General features: G+C 31.4%; 4 protein-coding genes and 1 pseudogene across 4 annotated transcripts in view; 3 read left to right on the forward strand and 2 right to left on the reverse strand.

The window, feature by feature from the left end:
* Nucleotides 1–21437, reverse strand: part of LOC125822796 (catalase isozyme 2) — a 184115-nt gene that overhangs the window by 124386 nt on the left and 38292 nt on the right. The window lies entirely within an intron of this gene.
* LOC125822791 (butanoate--CoA ligase AAE1-like) lies at nucleotides 1884–6648 on the forward strand. Its single transcript, XM_049502253.1, has 2 exons — nucleotides 1884–2216; nucleotides 5205–6648. Exons 1-2 carry the CDS (start codon nucleotides 1884–1886, stop codon nucleotides 6642–6644), a joined length of 1773 nt encoding a protein of 590 aa, XP_049358210.1. The 3' UTR covers nucleotides 6645–6648.
* LOC125821907 (probable CoA ligase CCL13) lies at nucleotides 7991–9609 on the forward strand (annotated as a pseudogene).
* On the forward strand, nucleotides 12929–14991 carry LOC125822788 (butanoate--CoA ligase AAE1-like). The gene is made up of 2 exons (XM_049502251.1): nucleotides 12929–13279; nucleotides 13445–14991. Exons 1-2 carry the CDS (start codon nucleotides 12935–12937, stop codon nucleotides 14903–14905), a joined length of 1806 nt encoding a protein of 601 aa, XP_049358208.1. The 5' UTR covers nucleotides 12929–12934; the 3' UTR covers nucleotides 14906–14991.
* On the reverse strand, nucleotides 17854–20584 carry LOC125822808 (protein STRICTOSIDINE SYNTHASE-LIKE 6-like). Its single transcript, XM_049502267.1, has 4 exons — nucleotides 20005–20584; nucleotides 18586–18896; nucleotides 18371–18503; nucleotides 17854–18282 (listed from the first exon to the last, which is right to left on the reverse strand). The coding sequence occupies exons 1-4, from the start codon at nucleotides 20404–20406 to the stop codon at nucleotides 18004–18006; spliced, it is 1125 nt and encodes a 374-aa protein (XP_049358224.1). The 5' UTR covers nucleotides 20407–20584; the 3' UTR covers nucleotides 17854–18003.

Here is a 21437-nt window from a genome sequence, read left to right on the forward strand (position 1 = left end):
CGAACCAAACCAACAAGTTATATACATAAATTTTATTATTATACATACATAATATATTATATTCATAAACAATTTTAAAGATTTTATATATGTTTCATCAAAATTTATTTATAATTTCATATGAAAGAAAAAATATCCAAGGTGAGAACATTTTTCTTATTGGTTTCATGTATATGAGTGTCTATGGAAATTCTTTGTGGGACTGAAAATGTCATTGTCTCTTTCTTCTATGCAAAAATAGTGAATTTTGAAGTTTTATTCATTAAATCCAATGATCGAAAATTCTGTAATGCCAGTCATTCTAACTATTTTTCGTTTGAATGGATTGTTGTCACTTTTTTCACGTTTTGAATGAATTGTTTCTTTTATTTTTATGTATGATTAATAACCGAATAACCGAACCAAACCAAACCAAAACCGAAAACAACCAAACCGATAAATGTATATTATATTTGGTTTGGTTTGGTTTTGATAATTTTAAAACCGATTAAGTTGGTTTGATTTTGATTTTGACCAATAACCGACTCAAACAAACCCGTGAACACCCCTAATTTGAGATCTGTTTTTATTTTATTCTGCCATGTGTAGTGGAATCTCTTTGACTCTTTCTTTATTTCTCTCTTTCGTTGTCATTTCATTCCTTTGTTTTTTAAATATTTATTTTTCCGTGGTTGGTGAAGTGACTCGTACCTTACCCTTTTTATCCCTTTTGTTATTGTTTCTGTTCGTTGTTTTCCACTTCAAGAGAAGACCAAATCTAAGATGCACCTTTTCTGATATTTTAATTAATTAAATGGGGAAATAGTGATTTTAATCCCTATATTTTTTGTATAATTCTAATTTTAATCTGTGTTATTTGACTATTCACAATTAACTTTCAATTAATTGAAGTGGGCGATTTTGGTCCTTCAAGTTAACAAAAGTTAACTATTTAACAAAATGATTATTTGAAAATAAAATAAAATAAAGGGTTGATGATTGTAAATGCTTGAAGAATTACGTATATAAAATTCAAATTTTATTTTATATATTTTTAAAAAATATACAATTAGAATAATTATTTTAAATAATATAAATTACACAAAATTCTTCAAGTCTTAAGAATCACTGACCCTTTAATTTATTTTATATATTTTAAAATGATTCAGTTATATTTTGTTAGTTTCAAGGACTAAAACCACACACTTTAAATAGTTGAAGGTTAAATGTGCATAATCAAATAATAACACATGAACTAAAATTAAAATTATGCAATAATACAGAAATTAAAATCACTATTTCTCCTAATTAAATCTGTTCAAGTGGACGTACGTAATATCGCCATTTCGCTTAAAACGAGACATTAAAAAATAGTGATGTAAGGGTTTTATTCACGCAAAGTTTTTCTTATTTTTTTTGGGTTTTCTGATGTCCGGTACTCATATTGAAGTCCTATTAAATCTGGATTTACACGGAAAAGTCCCACATTGAAAGCTAAAACGTTCTCTAACAAAGACGACACATAAGGAAACTGAAACCCGACATCCTTGATTTAAAATGAAAGAGTACTTAATTACCACCCCACCACAACCTTGTTAATAAGTTTTTCTCATTTGATTTTGGTGAAACGCAATGTTTAGATTACATAAACTCTGGTTGACTTATCGATTGCATAATCCCAACTTATCCGGGTTAAGCCCACGTTTGAGCTTTAATTGCTACTGTATAATACTGGGCATTATCATCACGATGAAGAAATAACAAATACTTTATAATAATTCAAGTTTTCTTTGTTTTGCCAACTGTAATCTTATCTTCACTTTGCTATTAAAATGTGAATTTCTCAAATTGTTAATCTTCAATATTACTTTTCTCAGCGATCGAACGCCATTATTACCTTCATCATGAGTTACTCAGGCGTAACAAGAAATTTTATGTGTAGTATAAATTCAGTACAAATTCAAGGCACAAGTAATCAGAGACGTCGCCATTATATGTGTATGCAGGTATCGATGGATCTTCAAACTGAATCTATGGAGGGTTTACTTAAATGTTCAGCTGTAAACTATGTTCCATTGACACCTATAAGTTTTTTGGAGAGAGCAGCAAATGCGTTTAGAGGAAGAACTTCAATTATTGATGGAACTTCTGTGAAGTATAATTGGGAAGAGACATATGATAGATGCATAAAACTTGCTTCTGCTTTGTCTGAGCTTGGCATTTCTCGTGGGGATATGGTAAGCTTAATTTCTAAATTCTAACTCATTAACATTACTAAAAATGAAGTGCATGTGTACCAACTTATATCCAAATATATATATACAATCTATCGCTACTACAAAACTTTAAATTATCTGCAAAGGATTATTTCTGCAGAAATTTCCTATGAATTTTCATACGGAAATGACTTTTTTATCCGCGGAAAATATTTTTCTAGAAAAATTGATGTCATTTTCACAAAACTATTACCTAGGGAATTATTTGGGGAAAATAATTTGCAAATATCATATTCATAGGTAAATTCGCAAGTAATGAAAAAAAGTAATTTTTTTTATTTGTTTGCGAGAAAATCCCTAAATAAACTTATTTGTAGATTTAGCTAAGAATAATTACTTGAAAATTTATCTAGAAATATTTTTATATGTGGTATTATCCGGGAATTCATGTTTTACGAATTTTTTTGGGGATTTATTTCTTAGAAATTTACTTGGAAATTTTCTTACTTGAAGAATTACTTAGGAAATTTATAATTGTAAATTTTGTTGGAGATTTTTTGAGGAATTTACTTGGAAATAATATTTGAATTTTTTTTTGATATAATTTAATTGAAATATTTTCTTGGAATCTAGGGATTTTATAAAATTTGGAGTCCTCGAGAAATATTTTCTTAAAAATATATTTACCAAAATTAAAAATTATAATAATATAAAAATTGAAAATGACATTAAAATGAAATTCTTGTTAAATATTTACTTTACTTTTATGTTAAATCATTTTTACGATCATATAAATTTAATACGGTATTGGAACATAACCACAAATGTCATAATCAATATTTTAAACTTATATCTGGTTATATTTAATCTCACTAAAAATCAATTATGCCATTTTTTTCATTTTATTTTTTGATTTGAAAGATACAAAAAAATAAAATTATATGGCTAATTATTTATCTAACAAAAAAAATATCTATCATAAATATAATCAATTTTGATTCAATATTATTTTATATTAAATTGTGTATTCTTGAATAAGTCAAGCACTATTTTTAAGTAGAAAAAAAAGATTTTATACCTTATAAATGTGAAATTTAATTGCTTTCTTGATAGAATTATATAAAATGATAAATAAATAATTTTTACTTGTATATGCAATTGATATATTATTTTTTTACAAGCATTAAAAATGATATAATATCTCTATTATAAGTTATTAAATGATATTTATTTGAAAATATAAAATCAAGTAAAAGCATGTTAAAATATAATTGTTAAAAGATACATTAAAATTATAAACACCACAAATACCTATTAAAATTATAAATACCACAAATACCTATTAAGATATACTATCAATTATTGATTATAACTTTCTTTCACATTAAACTTATAAATATATTTATAATTTAAAATATTTATTTATAAGAGCTTTGTATGTATAATTAAAATTTTCTCTACGTTTAATATGCTTAGTTATGGATATTATCTTATAGAAAATGTAAGTATAAAATTTTCATGATATGTTGGGTGAGAATGATTTATTTTAAATATATAGATAGTTATCACGTTTCGTTTTTTAAGAGTTATATTACGTACATGAACTTTAGCCAATATTTTAAGAAATATTTGTTACCATATTAATATGGATGACTTTATAGTACTTTTTATGTAATTTATAAATATCTAAATTATATTTTAATGACTCAATTAATTTAATTTAACTTTAAAAATAATCAAATCGAATCGGTGTAATATCATAGATAACTTTGTACTACATAGGCGGAGGACACCAACAAGTTAGCATTTATAATGCTATGTCTTGAAATATTGGTAGAATGGAACAACAATGTAGTGGGAACACAGCAAGTTAGCATTTATAATGCTATGTCTTAGACCATTGGTAGAATGGCGCAGCAACTATGTATGGGGTAGGCGTTGCGTAGTGGGATTAAGTTGTGCAATTATAATTGATGGATGATAGGAAAAATCCAATGTAATCCGCACTTTTTTTTTTTATATAGTATTTGTTAGCTGAGATGTATCTAGAGAGGGTGTCGTATTATATATTTTTGACCTATAATTTTTATAGCACGGTAAATTTTTTATATAATTAAATTAAATGTGTATATTAAAATTTAAAACTAGTAGTATTATATATTTTTGACCTATAATTTTTAAAATTTAATGGTTCATATTAAGAACCTAAAAATCAAACCGATAAAATTTATATTTAAGATGCATTTTTTCGTAATCATGCACCTATCTTACTGAAACTCTGAATACACCTCTGTTAAATATCTAGCTATTTTGTAAACTAGATCAGCAAAAGACATTGAACTGTAATTATTCATTCGAAAAAAAGCTAATGCGGACACACATGCGTGCGCACATTATATTTGAAAATTTTATATACCCTTACTTTTTAAAATTTGTATAGATTTATTTGTGATCCTAAATTGGGGATCTTTAATACAACTATTATAATTACCAAAAAATAATATAACTATTATTGAGGATTCATTTTTTTTTTTTTTTTTTTACTTATGGATGACAGGTTGTAACTTGTATGATCTCTTTCTTATCAAGTACTACTATTTTATTGAAATAACTCAATCTTCTTGTTCTTTTAGGTTTCAAGTAATTATTAGGTTTATCTCTTGTTCTTTATGTTATAAAATATTTTTGATAACTTTAAAAATAAATGTAGCCGTTCATTGTGTTCTATATTGATTTTTTAACATTGTTTATTTTTAAATTATTAAAATTTGGTTAAACTCGAAAGAAAATATGATGTATAAGACTGTTACTTCTATTAGATTAATAGAAATGAATAATTATTATGCATCATAGAGAAAGTTCATCTCATTGGTGGGAGATGAGTCCTTTGGTCTAGTTATATGTACTTGGGGCAATTGTTCCCTTAGAATCTAGCTTCAATCTTGTTGAAGTTGTGAATTTAAATGGTTTACTCTGTCATTTTCATAGATTTTGAAATTGTTTGTGTAGGTTGCAACATTGGCTCGAAATGTATATGCAATGCAAGAGCTACATTTTGCAGTACCAATGGCTGGAGCAGTTATTTGTACATTGAATACCCGTCATGATTCAGCTATGTTATCAGTACTTCTGAAACATTCTGAAACAAAGGTAATATTTGTGGATCAACACTTGCTGCAACTTGCTCAAGGAGCATTAGATATTCTTGCTAATGAAAAAGTAACACCACCTCTTCTTGTTGTGATCTCTGAATCTAACAATTCTTATCATACTATTGTTAATTCGAATTCTTACGAATATGAAAGCCTCCTGGAAAGTGGTAATAGCGAATTCTCTGTAAGGTGGCCAACAAGTGAATTTGATCCTATTAGTGTTAACTATACTTCTGGAACAACGTCGCAACCCAAAGGGGTTGTTTACAGTCACAGAGGTGCATATCTCAATACCATTGCTACCTTTCTGCTTCATGAGATGAGTTCATGGCCTGTTTACCTTTGGACCGTCCCAACGTTTCACTGCAACGGATGGTGCCTGACTTGGGGTCTAGCAGCACTTGGTGGCACCAGCATTTGCCTCAGACAGGTTTATCCAAAAAACATATTTGAAAACATAGCAGAGCACAAGGTCACACATATGAGTGGGGCACCGACTGTTCTGAACATGCTTGTGAATTCACCCGTAAGCGACAGAAAACCACTTCCTCACAGTGTTAACATAATGACAGGTGGTTCACCACCACCTCCACAAATCATTTCCAAAATGGAGGAACTCGGGTTTCGAGTACACCACTTATATGGACTAACAGAGACATATGGTCCAGGTACATATTGTTTGTGGAGGCCTGAGTGGGATTCTTTACCACCAAATGAAAAGTACAAATTGAGAGCAAGACAAGGGGTGCAACATCTTTGTTCAGAGGCAGTGGATGTGATGGACCCTCTTACAATGGAGAAAGTACCAGAAGATGGTAAAACAATAGGTGAAATTATGTTTAGAGGAAATACTGTAATGAGTGAATATCTAAAAGATGAAGAAGCAACAAAAGAAGCTTTTAAAGGTGGATGGTTTCATAGTGGTGATTTGGCTGTTAAACATCCTGATGGCTACATAGAAGTTAAGGACAGATTGAAAGATATCGTTATCTCTGGTGGAGAAAACATAAGCACAGTAGAGGTGGAAAGAGTTTTGTATAGTCATCCAGCAGTTTTTGAAACAGCAGTGGTAGCGCGACCAGATAATCACTGGGGGCAGACACCTTGTGCATTTGTGAAGTTGAAGGATGGTTCTAATGTTAGTGATCAAGAAATTATCAACTTCTGCAGGGATAACTTGCCTCATTACATGGCACCTCGAACAGTCATATTTCAAGATCTCCCGAAAACTTCAACAGGCAAGATTCAAAAATTCATTCTAAGAGAGAAAGCCAGAGCCTTGGGAAGTCTTTGCTGAAGGAGATGGGAAAAGGAACTTCGTTTTTCTTTGATTATAATGCTGTCAAGTCTGAGTGTCATTTTTCTATTCCATTTACAATTTGAGAATTTTCTAGAACTGAAAGACTTCTATGCTGTAATCTGTTTATCTTACTCTTTTTTTTGTGTTTAAAGATTGAAGTCTCCTCAAAAAGTGTATGCTAATCTCCATGTTGTACAAGCTGGACATGGTATCTCTTTGCTAATGAAGTTTAATTTTCATTATTCTACTTCTGATCAATTGCAATAGACTGTCAAATTTAATATCAAAATTCATATTGTCAGAGTATAATACTTCAAAATTGACGCATCATTGCTGTCAATTGTTGAGAATAAACCCGCAACAGAAATAATATTTGCAGTAATAAAAGCAATAAAAGCGAAACACAACAATATGGTTAATCAACAAGAATAAAAAGAGCAATAATGACACCAAGATTTTACGTGAAAACCCTCCTGAATAGGGGAAAAACCACGGCCCGAGAGGAGCAACTAATATCACTATAGTAAGGATTTTTACACTTGTAGGTCTGAGTAAAAACTTCAAAGACCACTACACACTCAAAAGAAATAACCCTCTTTTGATTTTCCCACCTCACTACAATATCGCTCACACTTTATTTTTCCTCACAGACTATTTTCCTCTGTGATGCCTCACTCTTCTTTTTTTTCTCCTTTGTTTTTGGTTCATTGAGAATGAAGAATGACTCTCTCTTTTATAGATAACAAATGAAGTAGCCTCACAATTTTTTCTTCACAGCTTACCAACATTTGACTTGTGAGGAAAGCTGAAAAAAAAATCAATATCTTCCAAATCTGCTAACCCTTTGACATTGTGAGATTTATCAAAGTTTGGCATAGGGGGATGGACCCCACAGTCCATACCTTGTTTGATTGTCCATAAAGTTAGAGGTTGATTTGTTGGCTCTACCTGGAAATTCCATCTTATCGCTCTCGAAGAAGAAGCAACAAATATTCAATCGAGTTTCGTTGCATCATCAACTCTGAACTGGTCTTCCACATTGTCACTAAATGTTATTCCTAAATGATGCTACTTTTCAATGTTAATTCACTTTCGCTGCTTTGTCAACTCTGTAGAAGGTGTTTGCATTGTCAATGTATATTATTCTTTGAAAGGCTCCATATGCTACTCTTCAGTATTATACCCTCTAACTTTTTCCATCACCATAAGTCACTCATGATTGGCACCAAGTTTTATTTATATATGGTACCAATTCAATTAAAATTCATCCCACAAGCACTCAGAGGCCTCAAAACTTGTACCAGGTTTCAAAGGATCTCGAAACTGGGTCATTATTGCTTTCCATGGAGGGTCTGCTTAAATGTTCTGTAAACTATGTTCCTTTGACACCCATAAGTTTCTTGGAGAGAGCAGCAAATGTTTTTAGAGGACGTGTTTCCATCATTGATGAACCTTCTGTCAAGTACATTTGGGAAGTGACTCATGCTAGGTGTATAAAGGTTGCCTCTGCTTTGTCTGAGCTGGGGATTTCTCGCGGGGATGTGCTAAGTTTCTTCTATCCCATTTTCTGTTGGAAAATAATACGAAACCTTGAAGGGTGTAGAAAATACTTTCTTAAAAGTAGTGATTGCTTGACTTTTGGTATAATGATCATTTATACAACCAGAAAATAAGTTCAGGCTCTATTCATTTCATGCTTCATGCATCATGCATTAATAATTTTCTTTCGAAGAGGACTTCCAAGCCACACTAACAACAAGCCATGGTGTTATGTGTCATTGATATGAGATGGTAGCTAAAATCCTAGATACTAGATATTTAAATGGTGATAAATAGATATTAGAACAAGTTCAGAATTTAAATGGTTTAGTTTTTCATTATGGATTTGAAATTATTTCTGCAGGTTGCAACATTGGCCCCAAATGTATCAAGAGCTGCTTTTTGCAGTACCAATGGCTGGCACAGTTCTTTGTACATTAAATACCCATTATGATTCAGCTATGGTATCAGTACTTCTGAAACATTCAGAAGCAAAGATCATATTTGTGGATCAGCAATTGCTCAAGGAGCACTAGATATTCTCACTAATGAAAACGCGATACCACCTCTTCTTGTTCTAATCCCTGAATCTGACAATCCTACATTCTAAACTCTATTACTCATGAATATGAAAGCCTCCTTGAAAGTGGAAATAATGAATTTACTATAAGTGAACTTGACCCTATTAGTGTTAACTATACCTCTGGAACAACATCGCGACCCAAATGAGTTGTTTCCAATCACAGGGGTGCATATCGCTACATTTCTGCTTCATGAAATGAGTTCAAGGTCTATTTACCTTTGGACTGTCCCAATGTTTCACAGCAATGAGTGGTGCCTAATTTGGGGTCTAGCAGCACTTGGTGGCACAAACATTTGCCTTAGACAGGTTTCACCAAAAGCTATATTTGAAAGAATATTAGAGCACAAGGTCACACATATGGGCGGGGCAACAACTGTTCTAACCATGATAGTAATAGTGAAGGATGGTTCTAATAATGGTAGTGAAGTGATCAAGAAATTATCAACTTCTGCAGGGATAACTTGTCAGCTCTTGGGGTGTGAGTTAGGCCCAAGACCTAATTTAACATGGTATCAAAGGCTCGTCTCACCCGATGTTGGGGCCCCCAAAATCAAAAAATTGCCCACGCACCAGATGCTAAGCACTGGGCGTGAGGTGGGGTGTTAAAGAATGACAAAAGTCTCACATCGGTGATTAATGAGATGGGTGGACTCCTTATAAGGCTTGGGCAATCCTCCTCCCTTTGAGCTAGCTTTTGGGGTGTGAGTTAGGCCCAAGACCTAATTTAACAATTACATGGCGCCTTGAACAGTAATATTTCAAGATCTCCCAAAAAATTTAACAGGCAAGATACTGAGAATCGCGCTAAGAGAGAAAACTAAAGCCCTGGGCAGTGGGTAGTATTTTCTGAATGAAACACTTGATTTCTCTTTTTTACCATAAGTAATAAGTAATTATTGACAACTCTGTTTATCAACATTGTCCAAAGCTGGCAAATTGCTCTTTTACTGTGTTTGAAGATTGAAGTTTTCTTAAAAAATGATATGCAATTAATAATCCTCTGTTCAATTGTGGTAAATTATTTTGTGTTGTCAATATATATAACTTCGATTCTACTGAAATTTATCTCTAAGGTCACGGTAAACGTATTAGTAAAGAGGATATCATATGAACCCTCAAAGTGTAAGAGAAAAAATTCTACAACAACAAATAATTATATTTAGAAGGTTGGATGGTCATTCAATTTTGCCTGGTTAGCTTTCATGCTCATTTTAGGTGAAAATATAGTTTTTTTTACCTATTTAATGATGTGTCAGCTATAATTTTTTAAAATAAAATATTTGAGAAAATTAAAATAAATATTTAAATTTATTTGGAACACAATTCATTAAAAAAACAGTTTACATAAAGAGCTAGCAAGTAGCAACTTTTTGTTGACCTTTGACTTTAAATTTTGGTTTGGCTTTCGAGTTGAAAAATAATAGGAGTGTATGCAAAAACATTTGGGAAGAATTATAGTGGAAAACATAGCTCTTCCTCTTTGAAAAAGTTATCATTAAATTTTAAGCTTCTATAAATGTTTTTTATCGATTAAAATTGATAAATAGCTGATTAAATGTCTTTATTTTTACTAAGTATTTTCGAACACAAGAAAAAAGAAAAAAGAAAAAAGAAAAAAGAAAAAAGGGATCTCAATAACCATGTTTCAGGTTAATTCTGAAAATTAGTTTTCATGCTCATTGCTTGGTTTTAAAAATCTTTTTAACTTTACGAAAGAGTGTTTCCTATAAAGATTTTTTAAAAATATTTTTAAAGCTTTTTATTTTTCCAATTCAATAACGTAAATGAAAGTTATTTTGAGAAATTTCTTTTTAAAGTATGACTTTTTCCTTCTGAATATGTTAATTTTCTATCTATAATTTTTATTTTTTTTGTCATTATGAGAGATTGAGTCCTGAATAAATTTAATATTAATTCTATTTTTTTTATAAAAAAAATCCTAAAATTTACCACTTCCACATCATTACATAAGTATCAAAAATTATATTTCAGGCTAAAATGACTATGAAAATTAAGAGGTCGTTTGGATTAGCTTAAAAAAAAATTAACTAAAAATTAAAAAATCAAACTAAATGACTTTTAAGTCAAAAAATAAAAAGTAAGTAGATGCCTACTTTTGGTTTTTAACTTTATTTTTAAAGTCATTTTAAACTTATTTTAAGTTATTTATAATTTTGTCAAACATTCACCAACTTATTTTAAGTCATTTTTGACTTATTTTAACTTATTTTTATATTTTTCAAACACTTTCAGAAGTCAAAAACTGACTTTTTAAAAGTAGGTTTAACTAACTTTTAAGTCAATCTAAACACCTTTTAACTTGACAAAGTTAAATGACTTTTAAAAAACAAAACAAAATTAAATATCTACAGTAGATAATTACAAAAAGAAAATTAGGCTATCGTCCAAGCTTCTAACTCTATAAACTATATTAGAATTTGGCAAAATTCAAGCAGAAAATCCTAAACACATTAGCCTCGCCTCTGTTACACTTGATGTTGATTTTATCATTTTCTTAGTTGTCGTTTCCAATTATTAAAATAAAAAAGTATCACTCGTCTATGGCATTTTGTATCAGGCAGATTTGATGCAGTTGGTACAAAGATCCAATAAATGACAATACCCTATAATTGTTGTATATCATGTAAATTTATATATTTGAGATGTTACCAATTTCAATTAAAAAAATTGGAAATGTTATCATCTTTGGACATTCACGTCAGTCAACAATTTAAGTCCTTCTAAAATAATGCCTGAAATTGTTGTTTCTTGCCTTGAAGTTAAACTAAAAATGAAAAAAATAAATGAAAAAGTGAGATAATGTTGAGGATTATAAAATATTATTACTATAGTTTACATAAAACAACAACTCTGATTCTTTCTTCTGTGGGTCCTTTGGCCACAAATTATTACTATAGTTTGCATAAAACAACAATCCAGTTTTTTGTCTTTCTCTCTTTTTCGCTTTATACAAACACAAATTATATAATTGATCTTTTGTATATGTATACCAAAGCAGATTATACAACTGCTTTCTTTTGTATATGTATAGCGAAATATACATATTTATGTTTGTTATGGAGCACAATTATGCAAACTATAGCTATAATATACAAATATGATTTTTGTGTTTGCAACTACTATAACTTGTCAAACTTTTTTTGCTTTTATATACTAACTGTTTTTTTTCTTCAAAATATATTGACGATAACCTTTTCTTACAACTTGTCCAAACTGTTGCATACGGGCATAAACTTCATTTTAAAAAAAGTTAAATAATTTCTATGTGAAAAGAAGATTAAATAATCACGGTCAAACAAATATTTGCCTGAAAAAGACAAATAGTATTTATGCTATAGTTTTATATTATAATTTATAACCTGACAAAATTGAATATACATTAATGTTATGGTTTGGCGAGTTGATCTTTAATTTGTGCTCTTTGAGATTGAAACTACTATGATATAAAAATTAAATTTATACTTCACAAAATAGTTATATATCGTGTGAGGAAAACATTAAAGACCAATATAAAATAGGGGCAAAAATACAAATGACCTAGTAACATAAGTGACCAAATTTTGCGTCTCGTCACGTTATTACTCTCTTAGTTTATTTTTACTTGTTCACTTTGAATTTTGCAAGTTATTTAAAAAATAATGATTAATATGAGTATTTTATCACAATATTTATATTAGTTACTTGCTTTAGTTCATATTAAGTGAATTGTCGAATCCTTTTTCATAATTTAAAATAAGTGAATTATTCAAAATTCAAAAGAATTGTTGACATATTTTTTTTCATATTTACCCTTAATTAATAAGGTTTTTAACTACTTTACATTTTTTGAGAGAATAATTTAAAAATAATCAAAAGAATAATAATATAAAAAATCCTTTAATTTATGTTCTTAAATATTTTCCTTGCCATCTCCCAACAAGGGACTCAATATAATATAGGAGTAATGTATAATGATGAAGAGAATAAATAATTAGCTTTGAAGGCAAAACATAATTTTTCAATAAAGCTGGTTGACATTCAGTCAGAAATTGCATGCTCCTAAATAATATGGACGCATTTTTATATTTAGACATGTATTTGTATAAAATCCCCTCACACAAACTTTTGGTTGCTCACTCATTTTCTGTCCCTTTTTTCATCTATCATGAAGCCTTTTTTCAATATTTCAAGATTCAATGGGTTGTTACATTCTCTAAACAGAGTTCGAGTTCACCCCATTTTGAATCAGAGGTCTCGTTATTTGTCCCAAATTAGTCATGAGAATGTCGAAACTCACCCATGGGAATCCATGGAGGGACTAATGAGGTGTTCAGCTAATTATTTCCCTTTAACACCCATTAGTTTCTTGGACAGAGCTGCTAAGGTTTTTAGCGACAGAACATCAGTTGTGTATGGTTCTTCTGTTAAATTCACTTGGGAAGAGACTCAAAATAGGTGTCTAAAGATGGCTTCTGCTCTGTCCCAATTGGGTATTTCTCGTGGAGATGTTGTAAGTTTAATTTCTCCTTACTCAAAAGATTTCCGCTTTAGAATAGTATGTCTAAACGCATGGTTAATAGTGTATATATTATAGCAATTTTGAACTCTTTACTATGCATTTTCTTATCAAAAGAAGTTGTTTTCTCATGGTTTGTTAGTGTAAATGATTGAATAGGTTGCAACACTGGCCCCTAATGTACCTGCAGTGCAAGAGTTGCATTTCGCGGTGCCAATGGCAGGAGCAGTGCTTTGTACGTTGAATACACGTCATGATTCAGCTATGGTATCAGTTCTCCTGAGGCATTCAGAAGCTAAGATCATTTTCGTTGATCAGCAGTTGTTTGAAGTTGCTCAAGGAGCACTGGATCTTCTTGCAGATGCTAAAACAAAACCTCTTTTAATATTAATCCCTGATCCTGAAAACCTCCCGCCTCCTGTTGCTGCTCCAAATGTTCATGAATATGAAACTCTTCTTGCAAGTGGACGCGATGATTTTGCTATAAAGTGGCCGTTAACTGAATTTGACCCTATTAGTGTCAACTATACTTCTGGGACAACGTCACATCCTAAAGGAGTCGTTTACAATCATAGAGGTGCATATCTCAATGCTATTGCAACTCCTTATACTCATGAGATGGGATCTATGCCTACTTATCTTTGGACTGTTCCAATGTTTCACTGTAATGGATGGAGCCTTACTTGGGGCGTGGCTGCACTTGGTGGCACGAATGTTTGCCTAAGACGTGTCTCTCCGAAGGAAATTTTTGAGAATATATCCCTCCACAAGGTCACACATATGAGTGCTGCACCAACGGTCATGAATATGATTGTAAATTCACCAAAAAGTGACCGCAAACCACTTCCTCACAAGGTTGAAATAACGACAGGTGGTTCACCACCGCCTCCTCATATCATTTCCAAGATGGAGGAGTTAGGCTTTTCAGTATCTCATATATATGGTCTCACAGAGATTCATGGTCCCTGCATGTCTTGCCTCCATCAGCCAGAGTGGGAATCATTACCTCCTGATGAGCGATTTGCTCTGAAAGCAAGACAAGGTGTGGAGCACTTTTTTACACAGGGAATTGACATAAGAGATCCTGACACAATGGAGAGGGTACTGGATGATGGAAAGACCCTTGGTGAAATTATGATTAAAGGGAACACTGTGATGAGTGGATACTTAAAAAATGTTAAAGCAACAGAAGAAGCGTTCAGAGGTGGATGGTTTCATACTGGCGATCTTGCTGTGAGACATCCAGATGGCTACATAGAAGTTAAGGACCGGATGAAGGACATTATAATATCTGGAGGTGAAAATATTTGCTCGGTTGAGGTGGAAAGAGTTTTGGTCAGTCATCCCGCAGTCTTTGAAGCAGCTGTAGTAGCAAGACCAGATGATCACTGGGGGCAGACACCTTGTGCTTTCGTGAAGTTGAAGGAGGGATTTAGTCTTGGCTCTGAAGATATAATCAACTTTTGTCGCGATCATTTGCCTCATTATATGGCTCCCCGGACAGTCATATTTGAAGATCTACCAACAACTTCTACGGGCAAGATACAAAAGTTTGTCCTAAGGGAAAAAGCAAAAGCCTTAGGCAGTCTTTGTCAAATCAAAAGAGAGATTGCAGTCTGAAGAGTACTTGAGACTAAAGCCTTATTCTTGTAATAGTTGTTTAGAAATTTCCAACATTAAGTCTTGGCTCTTCTGTTTGTAATCTTCTTATGTTTGAGGTCTTACATAACGAACGAAGCTTTCTATGAATAAAAAAGGCTCAAGCATTGTCAGTGTGTACATTTGATTAACTTGACAAACATGTATAGACCATCGAAAACAGAGAATTGGAACAACATTTACTGTATTTGTGTAGCTTATTGCTTAAAAGAGTTAAAAGGGCTGGCACATACACATAAAGCAGAATTGACAAACAAATTGCTGCAAAAATTGTGCAGATGCAGACAAGAAAGAGTAATCAAATAGTAGTAGATACAAAAGAATTAAAATTATATAAAGCATATCAATGGATACCAAACGTGAAATTGAATGAGGAAGGACACTTATGTCTTTCATCCATAGATTCAAACACTGCAAATTAAAGCCTAAACATATCGCGATATGCTCACTAAACTAAAACTAACTAGTCAAAAGGGGCATATTATCAGTAGAAATATTTGCTATTTTTTGAAAAGGACCAACGACACATAGGGCATCGGTGGTTTATCTCCAGCCATTTGATGATACAATGTAAGTGAAAAGAATGCCAGCACGGTAAGATTGCTATGGTCTCTCCAATTGAAGGATCCTTGATACAGATGGAACACATAGGATGTACTGGATCACCATGTTTTAAAGTCCATCTATACAATATTTCAAAGGAGAATGGATTTACACCTCTGTTTGTCGGATTAGGAGGAGGAACAATGGGAGGAAGACGAAACTCCGTGTTGGTATTGACAAGAACACGAGCACGAACAGTACTAATATCTTCACCATCTTGTTGGACATAAATAATAGTAAACGACATTACTATAGGCACAATTTTACAACCACTATTTTGAGGATCATTTATCTGTGATGTAGCAAAAGTTGAAACCTGTTCAGCTACATCAGAAGCAGAGTCTTCACAGATACCTAACATATTGCAAATTACTCGTGCCTTAATTCTGCAATGTGTCAAAAAATCAAATTTAAATACATACGGTTTCACCGCGGACTCGATCAGTTCACGTGAACAATCATCACCAACTTTTTCTTCATCATCATCATCGTTGTCAATTTTTTCGAGTATATAATCAACTTCACATTCGATGTAGAATACGTTTTCACCACAACCGGACCAATCCCACTTATTCATGATATTGTCGTCCCGATAAATGTCTAGTTCATAACGGTCACAAAAGCTACAATTATTTTGTACTGGGAGAGACATATCTAACAACTTGTGGAATTATACAAGAAAATTACAGTAGAGCAAGAAGGAAGATAAAATAAGACAAGAACAAGTACTAATTTTAATAAGAAGGGATTAATATAGGTTTGAATTACTATGATTAGGTTAATGAGGTTTTCCCACTACAAGTTGAACTCGGTAATAGTATTCCTATATGGTCAAGGAAAATAGATTTTCAGATATAATAATAATAGAAAAATATTCCGTGCATCTGTCGGTTCGGTTCGGTTTTATGTAATATCGGTTTGGTTTATTGGTTTTCAGTTTTTAAATATGTTAAACCAATAAGATATTTCTTATTGGTTTTGGTCCTTAACGGTTCAGTTTTCGGTTTAACCAATAAGAAAATACCTATAAAACAAATATATGACTTTTCTAATAAATTTGATGCGAAAACACAATAATGTAACTTTACAAATGCTCATAAAATAAAAACAATAATAATAAACATGAAAAGAACTATACAAGCGTAACACAAAGAGAAATTAAGAGGAATAGGGTTCTTATTTTAGATTTTTAACATTATTTATAATGTGAAATTGTGAACTCAAAGTCACTGTGAAATGTGAATTGAAGGCTAAAGGACAAAGATAGTGACTACTAAGGTATTGAGATTAATATATAATATTTATGTACAAGTAAAGTAGTAAATTACTAGTCGTAATGGGTTATTGGTTTACCCAATCACCCAATATTAAAAATCAATACCGAACCGATAACCCAATAATTTTTTTTATAAAACCATTAAAAAACCGTTAACCCAATAACAATAAACCAATAGCACTTTTATCGGTTCGGTTAATCGGTCGGTTCAATTTTTGCACACCCCTACCTCTAGGTGTGTCATCTTTTAGGATTTTCAGATTTTGAGTTTCAAACAAATCTATTTTTTACTGCAATTTTTTTCATGTATCATTTAAATTGTCAATTATTATGATTTATAGTATTTTTTAATTTATACTTTAATTTTCAAATATATAAATTTTATTTCAAAACTTGTCATAATAAATTGAGACAAAGAGAATAGCTATTAATTAGTTTAGTGATCATATGGAAAATCAATTCTCAAAGATTTGCGAATCCTTCCATTAAAAAAGGAAAAAAATCAGATTTGGCGCCGTACGATCTGAAATTTAGCAATTTTGTCATATGTGTAACTCTTGCTTTAATATCTCACTTCGTCATTAGGAAGATATTTTGTTTTTGCCCTTTATGGAGTTCCAATGTAAGGATAATTTTAAAATATAGTTAAAATTGAGGGGTAAATTTGAATATGTGGAGTCCATTTATTTCATTGCTGAAACTTGTTAATGAGAGGACATGATTTATTTACTCTAAGTAGATTTAACATAATTTGAGAAATTTTTATGTAGCAAAGTAGATTATATAACTTACATGTTTAAATGTAATAAAATTATTTTTAATACTTAGTAGTATATTAATTTATAATATATTGCTATTATAATATTGAAAATATGAATATTTTAAAAAATATTGATGGATCTTTTTTTTTTTTTTAAATCAAAGGTGTAAAAAAGAATTTCAATAAAAATGTTTATCCTAGAATTAAATGCATACAAAACTTAGATCATGATTTAGTTGCATATGCTGACTCTTGTTATTTATAATATACAAATTAAAAAGAAAACACTTGCACATCTTATATAGTGGAAATCTTATGCAAAATTTAACGACTCTAGTTGTACAAACAAATACACCCATTATTTTTTGAAATCAAACACTTACATTTCTATACTAGGAAAATGGTCATGATCATCTTTGTTTATGAAGTTTGAACTGCAGGATTTTGTTTGAGATTGAGGCGTAGTATGTACGGAGACTTAATAGAGCCACAGTACAAATGATCACCAATTTTAATGCCACTTGACACCATTGTCAAATCCTCATCATAATAGTGTTCCAGTGGATTTCCTTGTAAATCAACAGATAAAACACCACCATTTTTCTCTGCCTTTGGTTGTCCAACATACTTCACCATTATAGCCATTATCTTTCTGATGAATGGATACCTTAGTGTCAAGTCCCATGAATATGTCTTTTCCTGTCAAGTTATCAGAAACAAAATATGAGAGAGCAGCGTAACTTAAAGGTTGAACATATCAAGTTTAAAATATCATGAAGAAACTCACCGAGGCGAATGCAATCCAATAATGTCCTTCACCATCATAACGAATGTTGTCAGGAAATCCAGGTAAATTATCAACAAACATATCCACAGATCCTTTTTTTTCGCCTTTTATGTAATACTTTTTGCATTTCCTCCTACAAAAAAAGATGGAAAATGAGAAATACTCTTGTACGTACGTATCTGCTAAGGAAATTAAAAATATGAAAGAGTACTTACAGAGGTGTTTCACAGAAAATAACATAATTTTGATCTGGAGAGACTGCAACACCATTAGCAAAATACAGATCGCTAAGTAGCGTTTTGGTCTGTTTAGTTGATGGATCATAACTTAACAATCTTCCATTGGGTCTTCCTTCAAGAATATCATAAATGTACTGTTCGATATTATATTTGTAAGAAGCATCGGAGAAATATATAATTCCATCCTCTGCAACGTCTACAGCGTCTGCTAATTTGAATTTCAGGCCTTCAGCTTCCTCTGTTAGCACTTTAATCTCACCCACTGAAGTAACGTTCAGTAGTAACCCCTGTCACATTTCATTCTAAACAATTATACAGAGGAATTAACATATCTTCCTTTCAGATCTCACCGTTATTACTCTAAAATGGTGTGATTTTTGTACTTTCCGATGTAATCATATCCAGCAAAACAAAATAGTCCTGCGTGCAATTCACGTGTGTTTGGCGCGGAGTTTCTAATTTTTTAATGTTTGGTTAGTAAGTTATCTTATAGGTCTATTAAGTTACCCTCTCAATTAATTCAATCTCTTTGTCCTAATTTATTAAATATATACTTTCCGATGGGGTTTCTAGGGGTGAAAATGAAATTTTGAAATTGAAAATATTTTTTAAAAATAAACTTAAATTTTTTGTGGGGGCGGGTTGGCGGGGTGGGTAGGGGGAGCTGGGTAGGAGGTGGGTGGGGGGAGGGTCAAGGGTAGGGTGAAAAAATGAAATTTTGAATTTGTAAATATTTTCTAAAAACAAACTCAATTTTTTTTTGGAGGAGGGGGTGGGTGATTGAGGATCGGGATGAAAAAATAAAATTAATTTTCAAGTTGAAAATATTTTTTAAAAATAAACTTAAATTTTTTTCTTTTTGAAAGGGGTTGGGGGCTGATAGGGGGTTGATGGGAGGGAAAGGGGGGGGGCGCGAGGGCGAGGGTAGTGGGTGGGGGTAAAAAAATAAAAAAATTGAAATTAGAAATATCTTTTAAAAATAATTTTTAATATTTTTTTGGGAGGGGGTGGGGTAGGGGTGAGGTAAAAAAATTGAATTTAAAAACAAGCTTTAAAATTATTATTTTTTTGGGGTGATTTGAGGATAGGAATAAAATAAATTGATTTTTTCAACAAAAAAATAATTCCTTAAATTTGAGAAAAATAAGTTGATTTGAAAAACATTTTCCAAAACATTTAACCCGACCAAACATGCGAAAAATGTTTTCCTTTGTACCAAACATACCCTTAATATTTCCAGTTTATGATCATGTACCAAATATAAGAATATTTGAACCATTTATGTAACGAAAATATCACACCTTTTCCCTTTATTAATAAACAACTCAGCAAATTTCTAGGGACACAAATTTTTTTTTCCCCTAAAAATAAAAAAAGAGGACCACAACAACTGACCTTGTCCGCATCTGCAACAATAACTTCGCCGTGACGTCCTAAAGCAAGTCCGAGAGGTCTGCCGCCGGTGAAAACCCAATCCTCCACCGTCGAATCTGCCGCCGATTCGTTCACTTTCACTTTTTTAACCCACCCATCAACGCATCCAGTGTATATAACTCCGGATTTTTGATCGTACGCTACGTCTTCGGGTGATAACAGCTGGTTAACTCCGATTTTTTCCGAGCGACGGAGCATCTGATTATTGCGCTTTGGTGCAACAATGGGCGGGTCAGTAGAGAGCACATGGGTCGGATAAGAAGCCGGGTCGAAGGAATCCAGTTGATAGAAAACCGTTCCGAGAATAACGGGTATTATTACTGAAATAAAAATTGGCTTTAGAAAGATGAGCGGAGAACTCATATTTGCAGTTGTTGTTGAAGAAGAAGAAGAAGAAGAAGTTGGGCTTGACTGGTTACTGTGAATAGCAGAGCAGATGAAGGATTAACATTGAGATATTATCAAATCGTCAGCAAAGAAGAAGGTATGTGAGAGAATTAGTTGACTCGTATTCCTCTTTGTTTGCATTCTTATTATACCAAGATGTGGCTTCTATCTACTACTCCATTTGTTTCTATCATTGTGGCGTAACTACTATGACAAAGTCACAATTTCCAAGAAAGGAACAGATTAAAGGCCTAAATTTATCGTGAATTATTAATTTCATTTTTAAATTATTGATAGTTCTAAAAATATCATTACTAAATTTAAACACACCTCCAATCTTGAGTGAATTACACTTTTAAATTATCGCCTTATTTAGAACTCTATTTTTATTAAGAACATGATGCTCTTACAAAAGTTTGAAATCACTTACTATATTATGTGACAAATTAAGGTGTATCTTAATTTAGTTAGTCAAGTAAAAATGTGTTGTCTTAAGTTTATGGATATTTTTAATACTTTTCTAAAAAGAAAGAAAGTCGTATCTAAAATTTGGAGTAAATTTATCATAAAAATTTAAAGTTAATGAGTTTTTAAATTTTAGTCATTTGGAGTCATTCTGAACCCTACCTTATACTCTTTCTATGGCTAATTATTTGTCCACTTTTGAATCGACACACCTATTAAAAAAATAATTATTGACATAATGAATTTATCATTTTATCCCTATTAATTATGAAGTGGATGAATTAAAAAACTTAAGATTAATTAAGGATATAATAGGTAAAAAAAATTATCCTTTCTTGATTTGTCAAAATTGACAAGTATTTAGGAACAACTAAAAAGTGAAAAATGAACAAATAATTAGGGAAAGAGGGAGAGGGAGTACTTTACTTTGCCTCTCATTTATAGTCTCACACTTATCATTAAAAATAATAGAAGTATATTTTAAAGTTAAAATAAAAAAGTTTAAATTTAATAATCTCTAAATATAACAATATATCATTTTT

Source organism: Solanum verrucosum, unplaced genomic scaffold, assembly GCF_900185275.1.
Source record: "Solanum verrucosum unplaced genomic scaffold, falcon-dt-bn FXZP01000103.1, whole genome shotgun sequence".
NCBI classification, from domain to species: Eukaryota; Viridiplantae; Streptophyta; class Magnoliopsida; order Solanales; family Solanaceae; genus Solanum; species Solanum verrucosum.

What these genes read in the sequence shown, in the direction of transcription:
- LOC125822788 (XM_049502251.1), top strand. Translation starts at nt 12,935, where the DNA reads ATGAAGCCTTTTTTCAATATTTCAAGATTCAATGGGTTGTTACATTCT. An exon ending in GTATTTCTCGTGGAGATGTT is followed by an intron (nt 13,280 to 13,444) that starts GTAAGTTTAATT and finishes ATGATTGAATAG; the next exon opens with GTTGCAACACTGGCCCCTAA.
- LOC125822791 (XM_049502253.1), top strand. Translation starts at nt 1,884, where the DNA reads ATGAGTTACTCAGGCGTAACAAGAAATTTTATGTGTAGTATAAATTCA. An exon ending in GCATTTCTCGTGGGGATATG is followed by an intron (nt 2,217 to 5,204) that starts GTAAGCTTAATT and finishes TTGTTTGTGTAG; the next exon opens with GTTGCAACATTGGCTCGAAA.
- LOC125822808 (XM_049502267.1), bottom strand. Translation starts at nt 20,406, where the DNA reads ATGAGTTCTCCGCTCATCTTTCTAAAGCCAATTTTTATTTCAGTAATA. An exon ending in TTGTTGCAGATGCGGACAAG is followed by an intron (nt 18,897 to 20,004) that starts GTCAGTTGTTGT and finishes GAAATGTGACAG; the next exon opens with GGGTTACTACTGAACGTTAC. An exon ending in ATTTTCTGTGAAACACCTCT is followed by an intron (nt 18,504 to 18,585) that starts GTAAGTACTCTT and finishes CTTTTTTTGTAG; the next exon opens with GAGGAAATGCAAAAAGTATT.